At 50.7% G+C, this 22,208-nt stretch overlaps 2 protein-coding genes, 1 long non-coding RNA gene and 1 other non-coding gene across 15 annotated transcripts in view; 2 read left to right on the top strand and 2 right to left on the bottom strand.

Annotated features, from left to right (window-relative positions):
- Positions 1 to 1,592: 1,592 nt before the first annotated feature.
- Positions 1,593 to 10,598, bottom strand: DNAJB5 (DnaJ heat shock protein family (Hsp40) member B5). 2 transcript variants are annotated; one of them, XM_025432572.3, is made up of 5 exons: positions 10,445 to 10,598; positions 9,464 to 9,608; positions 6,890 to 7,134; positions 3,150 to 3,751; positions 1,593 to 3,018 (listed from the first exon to the last, which is right to left on the bottom strand). In XM_025432572.3, exons 2-5 carry the CDS (start codon positions 9,529 to 9,531, stop codon positions 2,785 to 2,787), a joined length of 1,149 nt encoding a protein of 382 aa, XP_025288357.2. In that variant the 5' UTR covers positions 9,532 to 9,608; positions 10,445 to 10,598; the 3' UTR covers positions 1,593 to 2,784. The 2 variants fall into 2 exon arrangements, with proteins under 2 accessions (XP_025288357.2, XP_035553035.1); XM_035697142.2 differs by lacking the exon at positions 10,445 to 10,598 and having other exon boundaries at positions 9,464 to 9,645.
- A 475-nt stretch (positions 10,599 to 11,073) lies between these two features.
- Positions 11,074 to 22,208, top strand: part of LOC112649984 (uncharacterized) — a 28,519-nt gene continuing 17,384 nt past the window's right edge. For 5 of the 6 annotated variants that reach the window (XR_007414064.1, XR_004803866.2, XR_004803864.2 and 2 more), the window contains exons 1-3: positions 11,074 to 11,212; positions 11,940 to 12,062; positions 19,833 to 19,976. This is a non-coding gene — a long non-coding RNA (uncharacterized LOC112649984). The remainder of the gene's footprint in view (positions 11,213 to 11,939; positions 12,063 to 19,832; positions 19,977 to 22,208) is intronic. The other variant, XR_007414065.1, reaches the window with a different exon arrangement.
- On the top strand, positions 15,289 to 15,394 carry LOC112650633 (U6 spliceosomal RNA). The gene has a single exon (XR_003130326.1). It is a non-coding gene; the product is annotated as a U6 spliceosomal RNA (small nuclear RNA).
- PHF24 (PHD finger protein 24) overlaps positions 17,747 to 22,208 on the bottom strand; it is a 171,062-nt gene continuing 166,600 nt past the window's right edge. For all 6 annotated transcript variants that reach the window (XM_049116218.1, XM_049116217.1, XM_049116215.1 and 3 more), the window contains one exon: positions 17,747 to 22,108. In XM_049116218.1, coding sequence (XP_048972175.1) covers positions 22,012 to 22,108 — 97 coding nt within the window. In that variant the 3' untranslated portion in view covers positions 17,747 to 22,011. The remainder of the gene's footprint in view (positions 22,109 to 22,208) is intronic.

Below are 22,208 nucleotides of genomic sequence, written 5' to 3'. Positions count from 1 at the left end.
TTAAAGAACATGTCACTGTCATACACACCCACATACACATGTGTGTAAAATGATTTAGGGGCTTCTCAAAGTGAGTAAAGACCCCACTGCCCAGGCCTGGCTGAACTAGTCTTTCCCTTAGCTCTTTTACCATCTTGACTTTTATGTAGGTAGGGACACACTCGCATGTGTGTGTGTATGTGTGTGTATAGGGTTACACAGGCATCAGAGGACCACAAATCCCATATGCAACCTCTAAGAAGGGAAAGGTTCAAATTGCAGGTAGAGTTGCAGAGTCAACTTCACGGCTGTCTAATGGGAGTGTCCCTGGCCTCAGGTAGCCTGGCTTTTAAGGACTTATAGGCCCATCCCCAGATGCTCAATGGAGATACAACAATTTCCTGGGTCTTACAGGTACACACTGAAGCCAAAGCAAGTAGTCTGGCTCAGCAGACCTGGATCCCAAAGCTTCAGGCCTCAGGAAAGAGCCAGGACAATAATTTAGTCCCAAGTGAAGAGAAGAACAACCTAGGGGATCCAGAACAAGAAAGCACGGAGTAGTGGTGCAGGATTGGGGATCTTCCTGCTCAGGCCAGGGAATTAGCAGACATTTTTGTGAGCAAGACCCCTTAGTTTCTGCAGTGGAAAGAACAGGCTCCTTTCAAAAGTACCTTAGGATGAGAAGCTTTTTCACTGGCGTCATACCGGGAGAAAAGGCAAGGGCAGAAATTCCTTTAAATAAAGCTTAGTTAGTGTTAGGCTCTGTATGGAGGCTAGGCCCAGGTGAAGGCAGAGATGTCTTCATGACATTGTGGACACTGACGTTTAGGAGGGCATGGTCCTTGTGGGTTTGATCTTGAGGAGGAATCTGGGGCTCAGGCATGGAAGAAAGTCAGTACAGGAGGAAGTCCAGGCCCAGGCATAACCTACAGATGGGCATTTCTATGACTACAGGGCTCCCCCTTACCCTGATCCAAGGAAAGTGGCAAGTGCATCATGCAGTCAGCATGCAGGCCCCAAGGATCAGAGTTGTCTTAGTAGTTCAGAGACAAGGACAGACATCCCCAGAACGTTGTAAGATTTAAGGACTGGTAACAGTGTTTATGACTTCCAGGAGGCCTGCATCCCCAGCCAGGCCCTGACAGCATGGGCCCAAGATGCCAAGTACCTCTAACAGCTCTTTCCATTGCCCCATGCTCTGTCTTTGGGGTTGTAGCTCTTCTAGTTAGCCAGAAAGTCCTCCTTCATTCCCTCCTAGGAGGAAAATTTTTCTCCAAGGAAAATTCCAGTCCATGTAGAGAAAATCTATTAGTCCTCATGCTTGCACATCCTTCAAAGAGGATAGTCTCTATTTCTCATAACAAAGGATATTTATTCTTTCTAAATAGATTTGTTTCTTCTAATAGCTGAGTGGTATCTTCTGTCTCTGCTGAGTTTGGGGTTTATGTTTTAGAAATCCCAGGGGCCTAGGCTTAGAGGAAGGAAGGAGTCCAAGTCACCTTATATATTGAGGGACTGCTTGGATTTCTCAGAGGTGACCAGGACCCTGGTGGGAATTGAGTAGTACTTCACACCTGCCCCCATCCCGGGTTCATTGCTCCTGCTCAGATGCCTTATTTTTAAAATACTTTATTTATTTTCCATAATACTGTCATTACAAAAAAATACAAAAAAACTACTATAAAAACATTCAGGGGCTTGTCAAAGTGAGAAAACCTAAAGACCCCACCCCAGGACCTGGCTGAAGCAGTCTTCCCCTAGCTCCTTCACTATTTAACCTTTATACAACTGTGGGAGTGGGGTGGGGTCACCCAGGCATCAATGGGCTGGAAATTCCCCACGCAGCCTCCATGAAGGGTAAGAAATAAGTAGCTTCACATATCACAAAAGTGGGATTTGGAAGTTTGGGGGTGGCTAGGCCCTGAGTTCAGAGATGTGGGGAGAAACCTGTGACCCTGAATCTCTTGGTGGGGAATAGCTGCCACCTGACCCCAAAGCCCTTTCCCTTCCTGATGAAGGCTGGGAGATGGACCCTGCTCCCTCCCTCTCAGCCTTAATACAGCAGACCCTCTTCCCCTCCCTCCACCCTTGCATACTCCCGAGAGCAGCAGGGAGGACAGAACTTTCAGCTCTGTGGGATCTGGACAGGGGAGCTCTCTGGGAGTCTGCCAAGGGCCCTGTTCACCTTCCTGCCCCAAATGAAAAGTGTCTCGTGCTCAATGGCCCGGTTCATGGGTTACGGACCTTCCCTTCCTATCTCAACTCCGGAGAGGCACAGATAGCTCTAGGTGAGTGCTTGTGTGCGTCAATATGTGTGCATTAACCTTAGACACTGTGGACCTAGGGGTGGAGTGGGGGTGGGAAAGCAGTGTCCTTTCTATCTTCTTCCTCCCCCAGTAGGAGGAAACTGAAGAGAAGGGAGAGGAGAGGTATTAGCAAAGCTGAGAGGGGAAAGAGGACATGCTATTTACAGGCATGGACAGGAAATCTCTGTATCTTCAAGTAGCACTCAGGTCACTCTCCAGCCACTGGAGTGGGAACTGGATTCAAAGCTAGTGACATGAAAATTAACCCCTGGCCTGGACTAGGCTCTCCCCACCTCCCACCCACTTCCCCAAGGCAGCCCAGCTCTGAAAGGGGTCAGGGACAGGAACATTTTCCTGAAATCCAGTGGCTTTTTTTTTTTTTTTTTTTCATTTTAGAAAAAGTTGCCAGTGTCCAGTGGACATCAAGCTGGGTGCACATTGGGTGGGGTGAGTGTAGGGGGTATTGCTGTGGAAGACTCTGGGCTGGCTGGGGCAGAGCCTAGGAACAGGGTAGGTGCTGCTTAAGGATCTGTCGTGTCTGTGGTGTTAATCTGTCTGGGAAGCGAACTTTGAACTCGACAATGAGGTCTCCTCGCTGGGTGGGCACTTTGGGGAAGGGAAGGCCCTCCCCACGGAGTCTCTTCACCGTGCCTGGCTTGATGACATCATTGCAGGGTAATGGGATCACCCGGCCATCAATAGTGGGAATGTTCACAGTGCAGCCACACAGCGCCTGGTGAAAATGAGGCAGAGGGAGGAAAAGGTGGGGTAGAGTGGGAAGGGAGGGGAAGATTGACGTGAGGAAAGAATGTCCCTATCATCCCTCCCCTCCCCAACACATACCCAACCCAACCCAGGCCCTACCTCCTTGAGGCTAATCAGGGCACTGTAGAGCACGTTGGTGCCGTCTCGACGGAAGTGCGCATGGGGCTTGTCTTTGAGCACAAAGACTATATCAGCAGGGATGTTGTCAGGTGTAGCATCACCCTCTTTGGGGAAAGTGATCTTGGTGCCTTCCTTCCAGCCACGCTTGATGACAATGTGCAAGATCTTGTCCTCTGTGCGCACAGTTCGCCCATCAGGGTTGAGGCGCCGCCTTGTGATCTTCATGCGCTTGGTGGAGCCGTGGTAGATCTCCTCCAGGGACACTCGCAGCTCATGCACCACAGGTGGGTCCTGCACCTTGCGCCGAGGGTACAGTGGTTCTGGGGGTCGCCTTGGACCCCTGCTCAGACCATTGAAGCCAAAGCGGCCAAAGGCGCCAAATGGATCCTCATCTTCATCCACATCCATGTCATCTGGGTCAAAGCCACTGAAGGGTCTAGTGGACCGGCTGCTGGCAAAGAAGATATCGAAGGGGTTGGACCCACCAAAGAAGGAGGCAAAGGTGGCGTGGGGGTCCCCATGAAAGGTGTAGTGAAAGGAGCCACTGGAGCCACCTGATGAACCACCGCCGGTCTTCAGGCCTGGAGGGAGGAGAAGTTAGGGACAGTGTGGCTGGTCTTGACCCCACCCCATTCCCCGCCCCCTGCCCTCTAGTTCCTAGTTCATGGGCCTTTAACTGCCCTATGTAGGGCTGACCTAATAGAGTAAGAAAAATTTCTGACAAGATTCACTTCTATTCATAATTATAAGTTTAATAATAAAGCACAGCATGAGAGTCAAAGAGGCTGAGTTAGCCAATTGGTAGAAAAGCCAAAGTAGAAGAAGACTTGGAGGATAGGACTTCCAGTCCTAGGTCTCCTCCATGAGCCCATGACCTAAAGATGTTTCACAAGGCCTTGAGTGGCTGGCTTGGGATCACATTACAATCATACATGACTCCCAAATCTTTATCTCCAAAGACACACACAGAGAGAGGCAATTGGACAAGATTTAACTACACAGGAAGCTAGTAAGTGACCTGTTCCAAATAAGGTTGGGATACAGTCCAGGAGGAAGCCCACTCTCATTCTGCTTCTAGTATAGTCCCCCCTTTTCCTGACTCCTACCCAAATGAGAAATCAGGAGGGTCCAGAAAAGCAGGAAAGCTCTATTAGCCTGGAGATGAGGAGCTACTTCTTAAATTTTTTGGAAAGATTTTATTTATTTCTATGAGAGAGAGAGAGAGAGAGGGAGAGAACGCGAGCCCATGAATGGGGGGACAGAGGGAGAGGGATGAGCAGACTCCTTGCTGAGCTAGAAGTCCGATGGGGGGGGGCTTGATTCAAGGGTAGGACTGGAGGGGTGGAGGAGACTGGACAAGGGGGCTCCATCCTAGGATCATGACTGGAGCTGAAGTCAGATGCTTAACCAACTGAGCCACCCAGGCGCCCCAGGGAGCTATTTCTCTAGAAAAAGTTTTCAAATGCTTTGTTTCCACACTCAGAGCTCATGGCATTATATACTCCAGGATGCCATTCACACACTGGACAGATGGAGAATACAATGGGAATAGAGCTTCTTGGACTTAAATAACACCAAGCCCTACACCCCATACCTAATGTCAGAGCAACCAAAATGCATGAATGCACTGGCACATTGCAAGTGGTAGCCCTAGCTGCTCTCTCTCAAGTCAGGTCCTAAGGAGCTCATCAGATTGCTGGAGGCAGCCTTCATCCCCTACCCCCTACCGGCGACCTCCTCCACCAAGCCCAGGAGTGGGGGGAGGGCAGTGGTGGTGAGGGGGAGGGGTGTGGAGAGGAGTGAGGGAGGGGTTAACACTGAGAAATGATTTAGAATATGTAGACTCAGGGGTGGGACCCAGACTAAGGGAAGGGACTCTTTTCTTTGAGGCTTTTTATCTAGGATTTCAATTGATCAGGGAAGTCTCAGTCTAAATTGAATTAACCTCTTATTTCCTGGGACCACAAGGATGGATTTGGGTTTCATTAGAGAGGCCAAGTGGCAGGCAGTTCAGAGACTTGTAGCAGCTGCCTTTTCATCCCTCTCCTAAGACTCAGGGTCTGTTTTTTCCTTTTATTGAAGATCTGATTATCAGGTGACTTCAAGAAGCTTGGCAGAGCTCAGTGAAAGAGGGAGGCTGGACCATAACAACAGGAGGGGGTAACTTCTCCTGTAGGGTAACTACCACCCCCTTTCCCCAGCTGGGAACAACTTGTCCCCAGCCAGGGTTGCATGGAGAGTCTATGTGCACAACCCTTCCAGCTGGCTGTTGGGGAGGGGGCAGGGCAGTGAGAAATAGAGCCCACATTTTCAAGGCTGCTTCTCCTTCCCAGAGCCCTGGGTTTCTCCTTAAGGTTGTGCTGCATTCCTTGGGGACCTTCTGGGATGTAGATCGACGTTAGAACCCAGTGTCTGGGCCTAGGGGCTGAGCTTTGCCCTTCACTTAGGCTTGGTCATGTGGAAGGGGTAAAGTTTCTGGGTAGCTCTCCAGCCAGGGAAGGTGAGGCCAAGTGGAGAACAAAGTGCAATTCCCAGACAGGTCACACGGTGGCATGGTGTCTGCACTGCTTCCCTCTTCCCACCCGCTCAGCTCCCACCCCTCCACTCCAGAGAGAAGAATGTCTTAGCTGAGAGCATACTGGGGATTCCAGCAGATGTCTGTGAGTCTGGGAGTTGGCAAGTCTAATAGGTGAGCTGGGAAAAGCTGAAGGAACTAGCGGTGCGGAGATTAAGAACAGGGGGTTGGGAGGACTGGGGCATGCAGAGGATAGCGCAGGACACAAAGCAAGGAGGACAGGAAAAGAACACTCTCTTGAGCACCTATCTACTCTGCAGCAGGTCTAGTACATATCTAGTTTTGAGGCTGGAGCGGGAAGACTGAGGAGGAGAATGTGGAAGAAAGGTAGATGCTGCTGGGCAGGAAGGACAGTTCCTCTTAGGAAGGAGAGTCCTCAGCTGTGGCAACGTCTCTTAATATAGCCTGACAGGTGCCTGTGGCTGGCGGGTGGCAGGCGGCCCTGAGGGGCAGGCCCAGAATTAGCAGCTACATCATGCCTGTGGGATGTACTGGGAGGGGCCACCCTCTCAGAGGCTTTATTTGGGCCTTTCCTGCCACCCTGTGCATGGCCACCAGCTACCTCAGGGAGGGGGGCAAGATGCCAGCAGCGGTTCCCCTTCCATCCTTGGATCCCTGCCACTTCCTCAGGAGGCAGACTCCCCCTCTGTTCTGCCGGGCCGGCCTGAAGTGGGCAGGGAAGAGGAAGATCATCTCTGTCTCCCAGAGCTCCAGTGGTTAATTCCCAGGCTGCTTAAGGGCCAATCTTTTATGCTGATGAATGTAAATGCTCTGTCCTCAGACAGCCAAGCCACAAGCTCCTTTTGCCTAACCTTCCCCATCAGCCAATGAAGCAGCAGGGACTTCAGGCTGGACTAATAAGGCTGGGAGGGAAAGTAGGGAGGGGGAAGGCCTCTGGTTCTGACTTCAGATGTCTCTAAGGCTTGAATTTGAGGAGAGAGGGGCACAGAGAAGCAGGGGTAACTATGGTAAGCCAAGGCTGGGTAGTGGGTGGTCTCTTCTCTCCTCTGGGTGTAGGCGCTGAGAACACTTGCCTCCCCTCACCCCCTACTCAGCCTCCAGTTGCCTGCTCTGAGAACTGGGCCACCCGGCACCCCAGACAAGGACAGGGGTCCAGTATCAGGCTGGAGCACTGCCCTCTTACCTTCCTCCCCATACTGGTCATACAGGCCCCGTTTCTTAGGGTCACTCAGCACATCATAGGCTTCTGCAATCTCCTTAAACTTCTCCTCAGCATTGGGTTCTTTGTTCTTGTCTGGATGGTACTTCAAGGCCATCTTCCGATAGGCTTTCTTGATCTCATCCTCGTTGGCTCCCGATGGGATCCCAAGAATCTTGTAATAATCCTTTCCCATTACAGCCACTGGACCGGCACTTGTCTCCTTGTTTCTGAAAGAAACCCAGGGCCAGTCCTTGAATTCCCTGTTCCCTCCTGACCCAGCCCTGCTCCTGATGATCCTGCAATCCCTAAGTGACTCACTGTGATTTTCAGCAGGTCATGCCTGTTCTGTAGGCCTCTGTCTCCCCATCAATGAAATGAAAGGTTTGGACTAGATGATCTCTTCCAGCTCTGACATTCTAGGATTCTGTGAATCTTTTGTCAGCTCCTGGATTTTCCCAGCAGGAAACTGGGGGCTGTGGCCTCCTGGGGGCTAGGCTAAGGCCCAGTTCCTGGGGCCAGGCTGAGGACCCCTGAGAGCCCTGCTGCATGAAGTGGCACCATGGACTGACAGGCCCATACATAGAAGCTGGCAGAGATCAGTGTGCTGGGTGATGTCACCTGAGCGTCGTGGTCTTTTACGCCATGCCTCAGGCATGATGCCCGGACTAAGGGCAGCTGGGGCAGTGGCTAGGTAGTAGCTAGGGACAGGTCTGGGTCTTTAGCCAGCTGTCCTGGCCAGCCAGGCTGAGTCAGGGTGTTGGTGCCTGGAGTTCTCTCTGCTAGTGAAGACCCCAGGTCTCCTTATTCCTGCTCCCCAGACTCTGCTAAGCCTCACGTGTGACTCAGACCAGGGGATGACTCACAGCCTTTGGAAAGTGCTGTTCCTAACTCCCTCATTAGTAGGGGGTGACACTGTCCTTTTTCCAAACAGGGCAACAGTTCCCTTTACTCACTTCCCACCAACTACACATGTGTGTGTACAAAGACATATCTATGCCTTCTGAACACTAGTATTAGTGAAAAAAAGCATCCTGGGCACAGGGTCTTTCTTCATCTTAGTTGTTAGAACAATTAGGCACTAGTCAACATTTCCTTCATACCTTCCCTACCAGTCCCTCCTGCTTACCTGTCGGGTGGTTAGGATCTGGCCCAGGGCCAGATCCACACTCCTCTGATACAGTTCTTTCTAAGCTGGATGCAGGGGCATTTGTTTTGTGGGGGAGAAACATAGGGTCCTAATTCTTCCATGCCAATCTCTTCACCACTGCCTCTGTGGTGGGTATGAAGGGAAGGGGACTTTCCTGTAGTTGGGCTATTTGGGGAGATGGCCAGAAGCCATCCTCTAGCCCTTCAGAGGCTTAGCCAACCCCTACCAAAGCCCAGAAAAACCAGAGTCTTTCTAGCAATGTCCTGGGCTGGCAGCCACAGCTGAGGCCTGCTTTCCTGCCTCTGACTGTGAGGTGTGCAGGGTTTCCCAGCAGGAGTGGGGGATGTCATGGGGAAGGGGAGGCCGTAGGGCCCCAGGAAGACCGAGACAATGGCCCTAGCTGCTGCCCCCACAGGGCCTGTTGCAGGTGGCTTAGTTGACTCATGGTTCTGGGAGTCACCTCGCTCTGATGAAGAGAAGGCTCCATAAAGGCAGGTCCTCCCCCTTCTCCCCCTACCAGCATGTCACGCCTGGTGGGGGAAGCTGGGGTTGGAAAAGTGAGAGAAGAGCATCTGGGGGTGGGCAGCCATTTTCGGAAGCAACGGTAAAAGCCGTCTGAGAGGGAACTGGGGGTGGTCTGCCATTTCTGCCTTGGCCCACACCATCTCCCCCCACCCCAGGGCTGGGAAGGAACCCTGGTATACCATGAAGGTGCCCCCAGAGAACCACAGCAGCTTCTAGGCAGAGGGCAAGCAAAACAGCTTGCCAGTGCTCCCAGCCTCCTCCTGCTGTCCCTGTGTTACCCTCCTGTCAGGCCAGCTTCCTTCCTGGCACTCACCTGATAACCGTTCTATATCTACAATTCCCTTGTCTCCACAGACAGGGCAAGCTCTTTCAGGAATTGCCTTTTCCCTCCTCCTTTCCTCCCTCTCTCCCTCCCTCCCCATACCCACAAGCCACGTGTTGGAATGACAAAGGAGCCCCATGGCATGGCACTGCCTTGGATGGAGAAGAACATTAACATGTTGAGGCAGGAATGGAAAATGCGAAATAGCAAGAAGGCCTGTAAAGGGAGGGGGATGGTTGACACAGAAAATGAAGTACTGGTGGAAGGGACAAGGGATGACAGATGGAGACGGCTGAGGTGGAAAATGGGTTACCGATGGATTGAAAGAGATGCAGAGAGTTGAAATAATGATGTTTGTGGGAAATGGATGGATGCCTAAAGGGTTTGGTATGGGAACTGAATGATGGGTTACAGTTCATTCAAAGGTAAGGGTGAGGTGGAAGGGGGGTTCTCACATGTAATGGGGATGAGATGAGGATGACATGGTAGGCAATGGAGGGGATGTGATGTGGAGGATGGGACGGTGGTGGGGATATGAGTGCCCTTCTCCAGAGGGACTTACCGGAACTTTACAAACCCATTCAGCGTCCACGCTCGAAGTTTTAAGGGCTCCAGCTGAATTTTAAACATCAAGCTGGCTAAGAAGTCTTCTCCCCAGAAGTGTGGGAAGCTCCGGAAAGCTCCTCGGGCCTGTAGTGGGGGTGCTGCTGGGGATGGGCAGGAGAGCACTGTGCGCTTAAACATGCCCAGCCCAGCCCCTCACCTCTGATCGCTCCACTGGAGCCTGCTTGGAAAGCTGCAGCTCTGGAGGCCACCTCCTCAGGTTGTCAGAGGCACTTGCCCAGCAAGGCCTGTCCGGTGCAACAGGAGCTAGACCTGATCCCCAGGTGTGGAGAGTGAAGGAATAGGGTCCAGCGGCCACCTGCTCTCAGGTGCAGCAATGTCTGTATGAATGGCTGTATGGCAGTGTGACAGTAAAGCTGGCAGTGGCAAGCGTGTGCTTGCGAGTGGCAGCCTGTGTACCTGTGACAGGTGTGACTGTGAGAGCCTGAGAGGCAGTGAGTTCCTCTCGCGTCTCTCTCCGGGGAGGATCCGACCCCAATCCCCAAGAACCTACTCAATGAAGTCACTGACCCGGAGTCTCCTCCCTCGCAGATGGGCGGGGAGGGGCGGGGCAGAGCCGAGCTGCCCGGGACAAAAGGCGCGGCGAGGAGAGGAGGGAAAGGGAGGGGAGGGGGCTCGGGCGGGGGAGGGTGGTCGGTGATGTCACCGGCGCTGACGGGCTGGGCCGGCTCAGAAACGCCTCCGCCCGCGGAACCCAATCCGACCCGGCCCGACCCTCCCCCAGCTCAGGCGCTGGCTGCCCTGTTAGAGGGTCGCAGACCTCGAGCACTTGCAGACCCCAGTCCCCGCACCACCGCGGCACAGGGAACGGTGGGCCTCCAGTGCCCCGCCGCCTCCCCGGTCCCCCCCACCCCCTGCACCAGGACCCCCGGCTTCGCGACGCCCCCGCGCCCCCTGGGTCCTGGCTCGGCGCCCTCACCAGTGAGGAGCTGCGGGCGCCACCGCGGTCCGTCACACAGCCGCTGCCCCCTCCCCTGGCTCCGGCTCCGCCGCCTCCACTCGGGACAGGAGTCGCCTGCCCGCCGGCCGCAGACAGCGGGCCGGGGAACCCGCCCCCACGGCTCCGCCCCCGCGCCACCCATTGCGCGCTCTGCCCGTCGCTCCGCTCAGCCTGCTCTGTAATTGGGCAGCCTTCAACGAGTGCCGCGGTGATAGCCGCCCATTCTCCGCCCCTGTCACCCGGCCACACGCGCACACATTCCGGGCGGCGACGGGTGTCGGTCTGATTGGTGCGCTTGGGGATCAGTCAACCACACCTCTTCGCTAGCTCGTCGCGTCGTTGGTGAGAGGGACAGAGGGCGGCAACGCTACGCGCCCTTTGATTTTATTGGTTGGTCTGTGGGGCTCAGACCCGAGACTGGGGGCAACTCTATTAGTCCAATCTCGGGTTTGAGAAGGTGGGACGTACTGGCCACCGCTCGAATCCCGGGAGAATCTTCTGGAACCTGTGTAACGTCAAACGCAGCCTTAAAGGAAAACCGCCTACCAGTTGGCGGTGACTCTGGGCATTCTTTCCTCTCTTCGTGTAGGAGGGTAGGGGAGAGCATAGTGCCCTTTGGGAGGTGTTAGTCCCTCGACCAGGGTCAAAAGGCCACCCCCTACCTACCTGCCTTCCATCGGAGCCGTGGATCGACCTCCACCAGACCTGATTCGGCTTTACCTTATCGTGACCCGGAATTGACCTGAGGTGACCTAACAAAACAGACCCCACGAGACATGCAGAATTCAAGCACCTTTCCGCTTTCTCCTTTGTAACCTGGTACTTCTCCCCAGGGTTAGCACGTCCTAACTCTAATTCCCTTTGCCAGTCTCCTCTTCGTGTCGGTATAATCCCCTCATCCCAGCTCCCTCGTGAGCAGCCCCTCCGAAGGAACCCACACAATCCTCATTAATGTTCTCTCTGTAACCTTTCATCCTACTTCCCCCTTGATCTCCCAAATGTTAGCCCACCCTCTCTTCCCCAGCGTTGTAGCTGGGTCTGATCTTCTGCCTACCCCACTCCCCCATCTTCTGTCTTTTTTTCTTAATCTGTTATCTATTCCTATGGTCTCCCCTATGCTAACTGCCCCCTTTAACCCTTCATCTCAGGTCCACATGATTTCCTTAACACACTCAGAATGTCCTATCTCCAAGTCCCAACCCCCTCTCTCCCCTATTAAATCTCAGCCCCAGTGTCCCCGTTGTTCAGAGCAGGCAGGGCTGCGGAGGCGGTAGCCAGCGGAAGCCGACGCTTGAGCAGACACGGTGCCTGGCGCCCACGTCACTGTCTCCCAGGCCCATCTGTGCTACAGGGAACGGGGGTGGGGAGGGGGTAATCCGGGGGTGAGGAGGAGGAAGGAGTTCTTGGGGGGGTTTGAGGACAAAGGAAGGGCCAGGGCAGAAACTCTCACCTCTCTTTCTTTGCCATTTCCCAGAAACAGTTTGGACATCCATGAGATCATGCAGTCTGGATAGATCTGGAAACTGAGGCTTGGCAGACATCAGTATCTGGGCCACAGAGCAGAGGAGAGAAGGACAGAGATCTAGGGGTTCCTGAGGTCAGGCCTGCATGTTCTCCATTATCTGCCTTCTTTCTAGTACTCACTGACGGGATCCCAAGTGTAAAGGGGTGTGAGCTGTGAAGTGAGGAAAGGATGTGGGGTAAGGAGAGGATGAAGAAAAGGTGGGATGAGGGAAGTGAGGAGAGGAGGAAGGAAGATGGGGTGAGAGGGTGGGAAGAAGAGGGGAGGGGAGAGAGAGTAGGAGGTAAGGAGGAGGTTTGAGAAGGGAGGGAGAAGTGGGGAACAAAGACTAGAAGGGAAGGGAGATGGGATGATGAGGGAGTGGAATATTAGTGTGACATGGAGATGGCCACGGTAGAATGAATGGGCCCAGGACAAGTGCTAGCTACTTAGATCTGGGGGATCTCACTCTGCCACCTCCAGACTGATGGGGGCCTGGGCTGTGGGTGGCTCTACTTCTTCCTATTTCAGTTCTGTCTATTTTGCCTCCTCCAGCCTTGCCTGTGCCAAAACGGAGGCAGGGGATTTAGTCACTGGCCCTTACCTGGTCCCTGCTGATGGTGTATTGTGGGCTTAGGCCTTGGGGGGTGGCGTGCAGGGCCAGCCTTCAGGTGCTGATAGCATGGATTCCATTGTCTGCTGGGTTGTCTATTGCCACCCTGTGTCATGTTGCCCTGGGTATCAGGTGAGGGTTAGGAAGCAGAGTGCACAGTGTGGCATAGGTGTAAGAATGTAGGCTCTGTTGACCTAGTGAGATTACTTGCCAAATCTCTGCCTCATATCTTTCTTTGTATCATGGGTACAGCTCTGTACCTCATAGAGTTGTTGTGAGGGTTAATTAAGGTATCACATGCAATGAACCTAGTTTTGAGCTTGGTATGTAGTTACTGCTTGGCAAAGTTAACCATTATTCTGTGTGTTCACAGATATCTGGATGTGTGAGTGCATCTGATGTTCAAGTCTGGGAATTATTTGTACTGTTATATCTGTAATATGATTTGGAAGTGAGAGTGTATCTGTGTGATATTTTTTGTGGTAGTATGCCTGATTCTGTATTATTTGTTGTATATGTGATTTTTGTGTTAGTACACATGTGTGATTAAATGACTGTGTAGGTCTGTGTCTACGTGATGAACAGCTTCATGGATGTTGACACGTTGACTGCCAGTGTGTGCATGAATCTGTGATCCTGTAAGTTCTGAACACCTGCGCTCCCCTCCCTTCCTATAGAGACGTCATAACCCTAGGTGTCCCTCATTTTCTCACCCTGAGAGAACCGGAACCCGGGGGCAGGGGTAGGGGTGGGTGCCAGTGAGGAGGTGTTTAGACAGGAGCACATGTTCCCTCCCAGACTGTGTATGGGAGGGGGAGCCCCCTATCTTGCACATATCCTGAAGTCTCCAGAGGAAGTGCTCCCCCCCCTCAAGCCCATTCTTAGTTCTCTGACTTGTTGCCATGGCAGCAGTTGCCAGGGGCTCCCACGGTTGCTAAGATCTGGGTGTGGGAGGCTGCTAGGCCCTGTTGCCAGTGGAAACAGAGAAGGGGAGGGGAGACTACTCCCACAGCCACCAGCTCTCTGCAGTGACAGGACTGGTCCTTGGACCTCTCCTATTCCCAAATTGTACCTATGACTTGTATGTGGCAATACTATTGTTGGGGTGGGGGAAGCTTTGACAGGAAGTTCCAGCTAGAATACAGGGTTCCACCTTCTGAGGAGACACTATGGCTCAAGCTTGCCCGTTACCATCTTTAGGTTGGGAGGCCCTTAGAAATTACTACTTCATTCTGTCCCCCAACCCTTATACTTCTCCTGTAGCGATGTCTCTGCTTGAGTTCTCCGTGGCTGGTGCTTATTACCTGATGTTTCCACCTAGTATAGGAATGTTACAGGGACCCTGAATGCAGACTGACTCCTTCCTGAGGAGTCACCTCGATACATACTTCATGCTGACACTTGGACCCAGAATTCGGTTCCACTCTGGGTACCAACTTTGACCTCAGCCTGAGACACTAACCTTGGCCTTAGTCCTAGACCAGACAGTTCCCTAAACTCAGCCTTAGCCTAAGCCCTTCTAGACATGGATGAGCCCTAATATTACTTGAATTCAACTGGAGATTCAGTTCTGATCCTGTTTGCTGACTGGACACTGACCACAGTACTCCCTTGTACTCACCTTGTTCTAAACCTCCACTGGCCAGTACCCTAGGTGTTCAAAGGGGTTATTTCTTGCCTTGGACGTGAGAAGATAGTGCTAGAAATGACCAGCAGAGGGCGTGCAACATCAGGTTCTAGAGGCAAGTTTTCCAGAGCTCATCTGGGAAGATATCAGGTGTCTTGGGACCTTGGCTCTTTTCTCTCAGATCAGGACCTAGAGCCAGAGGCACAACAGTCAGTCTATGAGATTGAACTAAAGACATTAAGTTTTCCGACCCAGTTATTCTACTGTTTTGTGGTCATGTGGGTCTGTACAATCTTGAATCTGCCTCTAGATCAGCTGGGCTCAAGGCTGGGCAGGCACTAGAAGGTGCTTAACCATTTACAGGCATCACAGGTCTCAAGAGGACTGTATACCTGGTAAGGCATCCCATTCCCAACTCAGCATTTGTGTCATATGGTTATACAGTTTCACTACCTTCCCTGGAATCCAGTTAACTTTTGGTCCTATTAAGCAAAAATCTGCCTCTCCTCCACCTTTGGTCTTAACTTTGTCCTTGAGGTCACATTGGCCTCATCAGTCCCATCTGTCAGACATCAGTCATCTGCATACCTCAAGTCTGCTCCTCTCTAGAGTGAGACACTTCTCAGGCCTTCATGGGTTCCTCCTCTGCCTTTTTCCATTCTAGCCCCTAAGACCATGCTCCTTTGGCTGGATTTCAGTTCATGGTGCCTGGCTTTGATTAGCTTTTTTTCAGGAGTGCTGGTGCAGTGTGCAAATGAGCCAGCCTGCCTCTCTCATCTGACTCTGAACTTCTTCCTACATAGCCTCATGTTACATCAGTTTTTTGGTAGCTACCTCATACTGTTTCTCCATATCAAATGAAGACTATACCCTCCTCTTCCTGAGCTGCTGTATCACATCTTCCCATTTGTACAACTGCCCAAATGTTACAATTTTGAAAGGAGTGTTCTCTTTATTTTAAAAACAAAGATACTTGAAATAAAACAAACGTTTTTGCAATACCTTCTGCATTTTAGAACAATCCTTGGGCTTGGAAATCTCTGCATTTGTATTTACTTAAAGGTGGGACAGGAGGGACTGAAGTGCTTGCTTTGCAGCACATATGCTAAAATTGGAACCATATAGAGAAGATTAGCATGGCCCCTGCACAAGGATGACATGCAAATTCATGAAGCATTCCATATTTTTGGTTTTGATGAATGTTAAAATGTAATAATGTAAAGTGAATGTATATATGAATAAATTAGTATATTACCAAAAAAAGAAAAGAGACCGAAGATCCCCAGCTGTCTCAACTGTGACTTCAGCACTGTGGACAGAGACCATTGGTGGTACCCCGGCTATGCCTGTGATTGTGGGTGGGTGGAAGATGATACACGCACAGCTTTTAGATATCTAGGGGCCAGAAATCCTTGCTGCTCACTTAGTGCCTTATAGTGTATAAAGCTCTTTCCTCTTACCAAACTCACTCTGTCCTCACACAGCTATCAGCCCAGGACACAGGAGAGGAATGATTTCCCTGACTTTTACAGAGAAGGAAACTGAGGTTCAGCAAGGTCAAGCTCCAAGCAACCCTTTGGATGAGGTGGGAAAGAGAACACTATTCCATGTTTAGCAAATTTAGCCACTACTCTTTCCCCTTTAAGGAATGGCTTACTCTAGAGATAAGAGGAATGCATTTCAGGGGATCCCTGGGTGGCTCAGCAGTTTGGCGCCTGCCTTTGGCCCAAGGCACAATCCTGGAGTCCCGGGATCGAGTCCCGCATCGGGCTCTCTGCATGGAGCCTGCTTCTCCCTCTGCCTCTATGTCTATCATGAATAAATAAATAAATCTTAAAAAAAAAAAAAAGAGGAATGCATTTCAGCCAAAGCAGGGCAGGATGAGTGGAAGTTTGTGTGGAACTGAGGCTCCAGCCAGTCCTGGAAACAAGTGGCAGGAGGAGGAACAGTCCTAAAAGGATCTAAAGTCCATCAGGGGATCCCTGGGTGGTGCAGTGGTTTGGTGCCTGCCTTTGGCCCAGGGCGCGATCCTGGAGACCCGGGATCGAATCCCACGTCGGGCTCCTGGTGCATGGAGCCTGCTTCTCCCTCTGCCTGTGTCTCTGCCTCTCTCTCTCTCTCTCTCACTGTGTGCCTATCATAAATAGATTTAAAAAAATAAGATAAAAAAATAAAGTCCATCAGGATTGCCAGACTGAGGATGGGGAAACCTTGCTTTTGGATTAGGGTCCAAAGAGGCCCAGCTCTTATGTCTCTTTTTCTGTCCTTATGCTCTTCACTGAGCTTGGAGAAGGGACCCTTACGATCTTAAGCTGCCTCTGAGCCTGATGGACCTCCATTTGAAAATTCCAGGGAAGAAAAGTATGGGAGCAGTGTGAGTGAATGGGTGAGTTGTGTAGGTTGTAAGAAATCCTGTGACATGGCTACAGGACTGGTTGCTTATGTGCCTGTTCCCAGGGTGGAAAGAGGATATGCTAGACCACACAGTAGCTGTTTCCTTGAGATGTCCCTGACAGGCAGCACAATAAAGTGGTTAAGAACATGGGCACTGAAGGCAGTCTACCTGGTTCCCCTGCTTCCTATAGGACTGTGTAGCCTCGAGAAACTCTCAGCCTCTGTTCTTCACTTTTCTCATCTGTAATACAAACCTCAGGGTTGTTTTGAAGATGATTTTATATAAAGCATTTAGAACTGCCCAGTGCATAGTAAGTACTCAAAAATATTAGCAATGATTTGTATTTGGGGCCCCTACGGTTTAAAGGTAAAAGTATATGCCTCTGATCCACACTCTAGAGATGCTTTCTTTGCCTATAGGTACTGGCTCTGTTCTTATCTGGTAAAAGAAATAAGACTTCATAGTCCTCTGAAAGCTTCTCTCTCTTTTAAAAAAGATTTATTTATTCATGAGAGACAGAGGCAGAGACATAGGCAGAGGCAGAAGTGGGCTCCCTGCAGGGAGCCCGATGTGGGACTTGATCCCTGAGCGGATCCTGGACCCCAGGACCATGCCCTAAGCCAAAAGCAGACACTCAGCCACTGAGCCACCCAGGCGTCCTTGAAAGCTTCTCTTGAAGCTTAGTTTACCCAACTCTATCATATCACATTAAAACACTGCAAAAATGGGGAGAAAATCTTCTACTAAGAAGGACTCAGAAGATGAGAAAACAGACAGCTAGCTTCCTTTGTCACCCAGCAGGAACTGGGAAGAGAAATGTGTCTAAAACTGGCCCTTGGTGGTAGTGGTGGAAAACACTGCAGATAGGCTTGGAGGCCTTAACTATTCCTCAGTTTCTTAGAAAATTCTGGCTTCTCTTCTGTGCTTTCATTTTCCCTCTGTGTCCATGGTGGAGCCCCTGCCTCCTCCCAACCCATCACTTGATTCTTGGGAAGGTCAGCACCAGTAAAGCTCCAGAAAGAGAGCCACAGCATATTGTATTCTTCCTGGAGGCCACAGTAGCTCCTTAGACTCAGGAATTGGCTAATGATAGGGAAACAAGAAACTCAGCAGGTGCCTGAATAACAGGAAGCAGGAAGCCAAAATAGCATCACAATCTCTTTATTATGATTTCCACTGTGCCCAGCCTCTGGGAGCATCAGCTCCTTCAGGAGTGAGGGCTGAGCCATGGGGAGGAGCATGCAGCTGTACTGGTGGGAAGACAGGGCTTGGGGATGTTCCCCTCGGCTTACTGTCAAGTTACCTTCTGCAGAAAAGAACATAGGAAGGGTATAAGGGGCCAGAGGGCATTGGATCCTCCAGTTATGTGTTCTCAGGAACCCCCTCACAAGCCTGTATTTGGCTAGAAGATAGATCACAGGCCATCTCTTAAAGGTGGGTAAACTTAAAGGCCTTTGTTTCACATGGTTATGGAAAGGCCTTGCTGCTTATAACATGATGTTCTCACTTATGGTCATGCCAACCTGTGCTATACAAGCTGGAATGTGATTGGGCTTCTTAGCTACTGGCCCAGACCAGATGTGACACATCGTCCACAAATTGGGTCATCAGGACATATGGCTCAGAGGAAAGGTTTTCCTTAGTGCTAGTTGGGTCTAGTAGAAATTCTGTCACCTGTTTATTTTCTTTCAAGGTTGCCAAGAGCAGTGGCAGCAGGGGAAATGCCCAGTCCTACCACACTCCAGGACTGAGCTACAGGGAATAGGCACAATATAGTATTTCCCATCCTCCATCCAGATCTCTGTTATCTAAGCTGCAGTCAGGGCCCCAGAAAAGGATCCTGGGCAAATTCAAATTAAGTGGTATAGGGAAAGAAGCAATTTTATTACTCTAAATTGAGGAGTAAAAAGGGGTTATGGTTACAAGTGCTGCCAGGACGTTATTCTTTCAGTGCCAAATATATACCTTCCTTATATCAAATTCTGCTAGTTTGAAAGGGTCATGCTTGTAGGATCACTAGAGCCTGCTACCAGTCATGCCTGGAGGTTATTCTGGACTCTGAGGTGGTCATAACTAGCCTGAGGCCCTGCCAGACAGCTTCTGCTGAGCTTCCCTCTTGCCTTTAGGGATTCCTTGCACTGCTCTTACTGAAGCCATGAGACCGGCAATGGTTGAGGTTGTACTTCGGACTAAGAGGCCTAGGTACAATCCTGGGCTTACTCTCCAAAGAGGTGTCTTCTTCCCAGGCAGTATGATTTTGTGCCTCCAATGTTAGTGATAGGAATGGGGGAATTCCTAGATCTGGCCACTCAAATACGGTCAGGGTGACATCCCATAGGGAGCACCAGGGCCAAAAAGGCAGATCTGCCCTGTAGGCCCAGTCACTTGGGCTAGAGGTGGGAAGAGGCAATATGCTCATAGCTTTGGCTGTTCTCATAGGAAGAAAAGCATTTGAGAGTGGGTCAGTACCTAGAGGAAGGGTCTGCTCCATCTCTGGGATCCAAAGGGGCCATTGCTCAAAACCAAAGAGCCTTCCTCTGTTGAGGAAGGCTGGTCTCAGGTGAGGAAGCCACAAATCAGATCTGGATGTTATATGGTATGGCCACAGCTTACTGCCTTACTTACCTTCTATCACTGCAGCTCCACGTGTCATCCAGATGCCCCTGCCTTTAAATCTGAGCATAGGGAGGAGGAGTTTTGGGTAAAAAATAGGCTTAGGGCAAGGAGATGTCAGAGGAGCAACCCTAACCTCTGCTGATAGTGGGTGGAGTGGGTGGTGTTTGTAAAAAGCACTGATCTCAATTCTGGGCAGCCAAGAAGAAATGACTAGAACATTTTCTCAAACCTTAAGAGTCAGACACTAATTTTTGTACTTGGCAGAATTTCAGATAGTCACAGTGATGGAAAGGTTTGATGAAAAGGAAAGGGAATGGGCTTCGCTAAGTTTATAAAAGTTTGAACAGCTTCATATGTACTGCAGATGATCTCCATGGATTAGAACACTGCAAAGCAAAATCCCAGATGGGGATTGGGGTGGGGCTTCTACAACTCTGATCTGGTGGAGCTAGGGACTCTTTACATTGGTAAAAAGCTAAATGCCTAATGGGAGAAAAGGCTAGTTGCTTCTCCATGTTTTTCTGCTTCTTAGGACTTTGTGGACTGGGAATTCTATGCTGGGGTCCCCTGGGCCCTCTGCAGCATGCCCCAAGGAAACTTGCTGTCTTGGAATAGGGAGAAGAATAGTCTCAATGAGCCTGGTCCTACTGTGGAAGGAATCCTGCTTTGCCAGGCCCTGAGATGCAACCAGCCCGATCTGGCCATGCATGGTCTTTTACCACTCATCTACAGAAAGCTAAAAGCTGCAGCTCCAGAGAGGTAGGCATCACTTTGTCTGTGAAGGATCAGGGCACAGGAAGATATAGTTCACTCCCTATGACTGATGATGAGGCAGGAGAAAAAAGCTGTTCCGCTCTCAGAGCCCAGAGCTTGTCTCTACTCAAAATGCCTTGTGAGATCCAGCAGCCCAAGGCCATTGGCATACAAGGTGATTTACCAGAAGAATAAGCAAGAGCCCCTGTGCTGAATGTGCTTTAATCTTTTTCATTGCAAAACCCCAGGTCTGGCTGCTTCAGAGGCAGTCCTTGGACCCAAGAGTCATGTGCTTTCTCTCTCTCTTTTTTTCCTTTCTGGCTTAACTGAACAATGGCCCCTCTTAATGATCAGTCTTGGGAGTATGGCTAAGCAGTATTTTTAAAAAGCTGTGGGTTTTAAAATGTTCAGGGCCATACCCATGAACCCAGATTCATTTTCTGTCTGCTTCATTTTAGTCCTGAATAAACCAACCCCCGAAGCTTCACAACCTGTTCTAGGTCAAGCAGTTTCTACAGAAGGTGATCATATAATGTTGTTACCATAACCTTGGTTGTAGCTCCCCACTTTCCTCTGAGCATCTCAACACTGAGCTGTATGCTACTTCTGTAAGCACATAATTTAATACAAGTACCTTGAGCAATGGGGATATGTTAGTTTCAACATGATGGAGCCAATCCCCTCTCTAATATTCAGATTGGAAACAGAACCTGGACTCCAGGGCCAGAGCTGACCCACAACATGCAGTGACTTAAGAGCTTAAGGGGGACAGCTGGGACTTAAGAGGCCAGGCTTGGTGGCGAAAGACATGTAGTGAGTAGCAGGGAGAAGCAGCAACTCAGGCCGTATCTCAGTGATGGGGAGGATGAACCTCCTGTGAGGTTTTGCTGGGACTTCTGCAGAACAGCTGAGGAGGGAGGGAGAGAAAGAGAGAGAGAGAGCGAGCGAGCTGAGATGCAAATCCTCTTCTTGGTTCCAGCTTGTCAGGGGCACTATGGAAGAGGCTGGCTCTTGTTCTCCATACAATGGCACACTCTTCTAGATCTACATTTGGGCTGAGGTGGAAAGATGGAATATCATGAGGCTTCTCCTCTCTTTTTCCATCCTAAACTGGTCTTCATTGGATATCAGGCTTCAGGTCTCTGTGGTAGTTGACTTGGGTCAAGCATCTAATACAGAGGGTTGTGACTCCTGCCATCATACTTGTTCCATTCAGGCCCATGGGCTCTGGGCCATGTGTTCCCATCTGTAAAACAGGGGCCAGGATGGCTCATCTTGGTTTTTGACTGTTCTGCTAAAGACTTTTGGACTTGAAAGACTTGGCTGAGAGATTCCTAGAATTCTGGGCTCCTGGGAGGGGCTAGATGCCTTCTCTGTCACTAGGAATAAGGATTTAAATAAACAACAGGCTGAAGTGCAGTGGTGGTTTTCAATAATTTTCCCAGTTCAACATACCTAAGGGACATAGCACATACCTACCAGGATAGTGGCTCACCACAGAAGGGATTTTCAATTGAGGAAGAGGGAGCCTATCAGCATCTCCAGGACAGCATGTGAGACTGATATGCCCTATTTAAAAATCACTTGGCCAGAGACTTGTCTTCTAGAAATCAGAACTGGCCAATAGGAGTGAATAGAGACCCCTCTCATCCATACCAGGAGCTTCAGAAAGGAACTTTGATCCTTTTTCAATCAAGAAGAACCAGGTCTCTGAAGGCATGGACAGCTAGGCATGTGTGAATGTGCACACATATGTGTTCAGTGGCAGGTCCAGTCTTATGATGTGAGGACAGAGGAATGGGTTCAGGAGTGGATACCGCCACAGCTCCCAGGGCTTTTCCCTGCAGCAATGCATTTACTGCCTCTGTTGTGAGGGGAGCAGTGATTTCAGTTCCATAAAGCTTAGTGGCAAACTGCGATGCTGGCAGTGCTCCATTCCCGTAAGTCTCAGTACCAGAGGATGGTGGGGGAAAGAGGGAAAGAGAAAAAGGAGAGGAGGGAGAAACATCACTGTCCCCGAACTGAGCTTCTCTGCTCCATGCTATCCTGGGGGTTTCAGATGAATTGCTGCACTGTTGGGGCGAGCAGCCAAGATGTAGACAACATTCTCCCGCAGGAAGGTAGGCCAGTCCACAAATCTGGAGTGGGAGCAAGGAATAGGTTTGTGAGGTTGGCTGCAGAGCCTGGGGGCTCATGAGACCTGATCCCAGTGGCACTATGGCTTAAGCTAGGCAAAGC

This window comes from Canis lupus, chromosome 11 (assembly GCF_003254725.2).
Source record: "Canis lupus dingo isolate Sandy chromosome 11, ASM325472v2, whole genome shotgun sequence".
NCBI lineage: Eukaryota > Metazoa > Chordata > Mammalia > Carnivora > Canidae > Canis > Canis lupus.
Note: the sequence above shows the minus strand (reverse complement) of the source record. Positions and strands in the feature narration are given on the sequence as shown.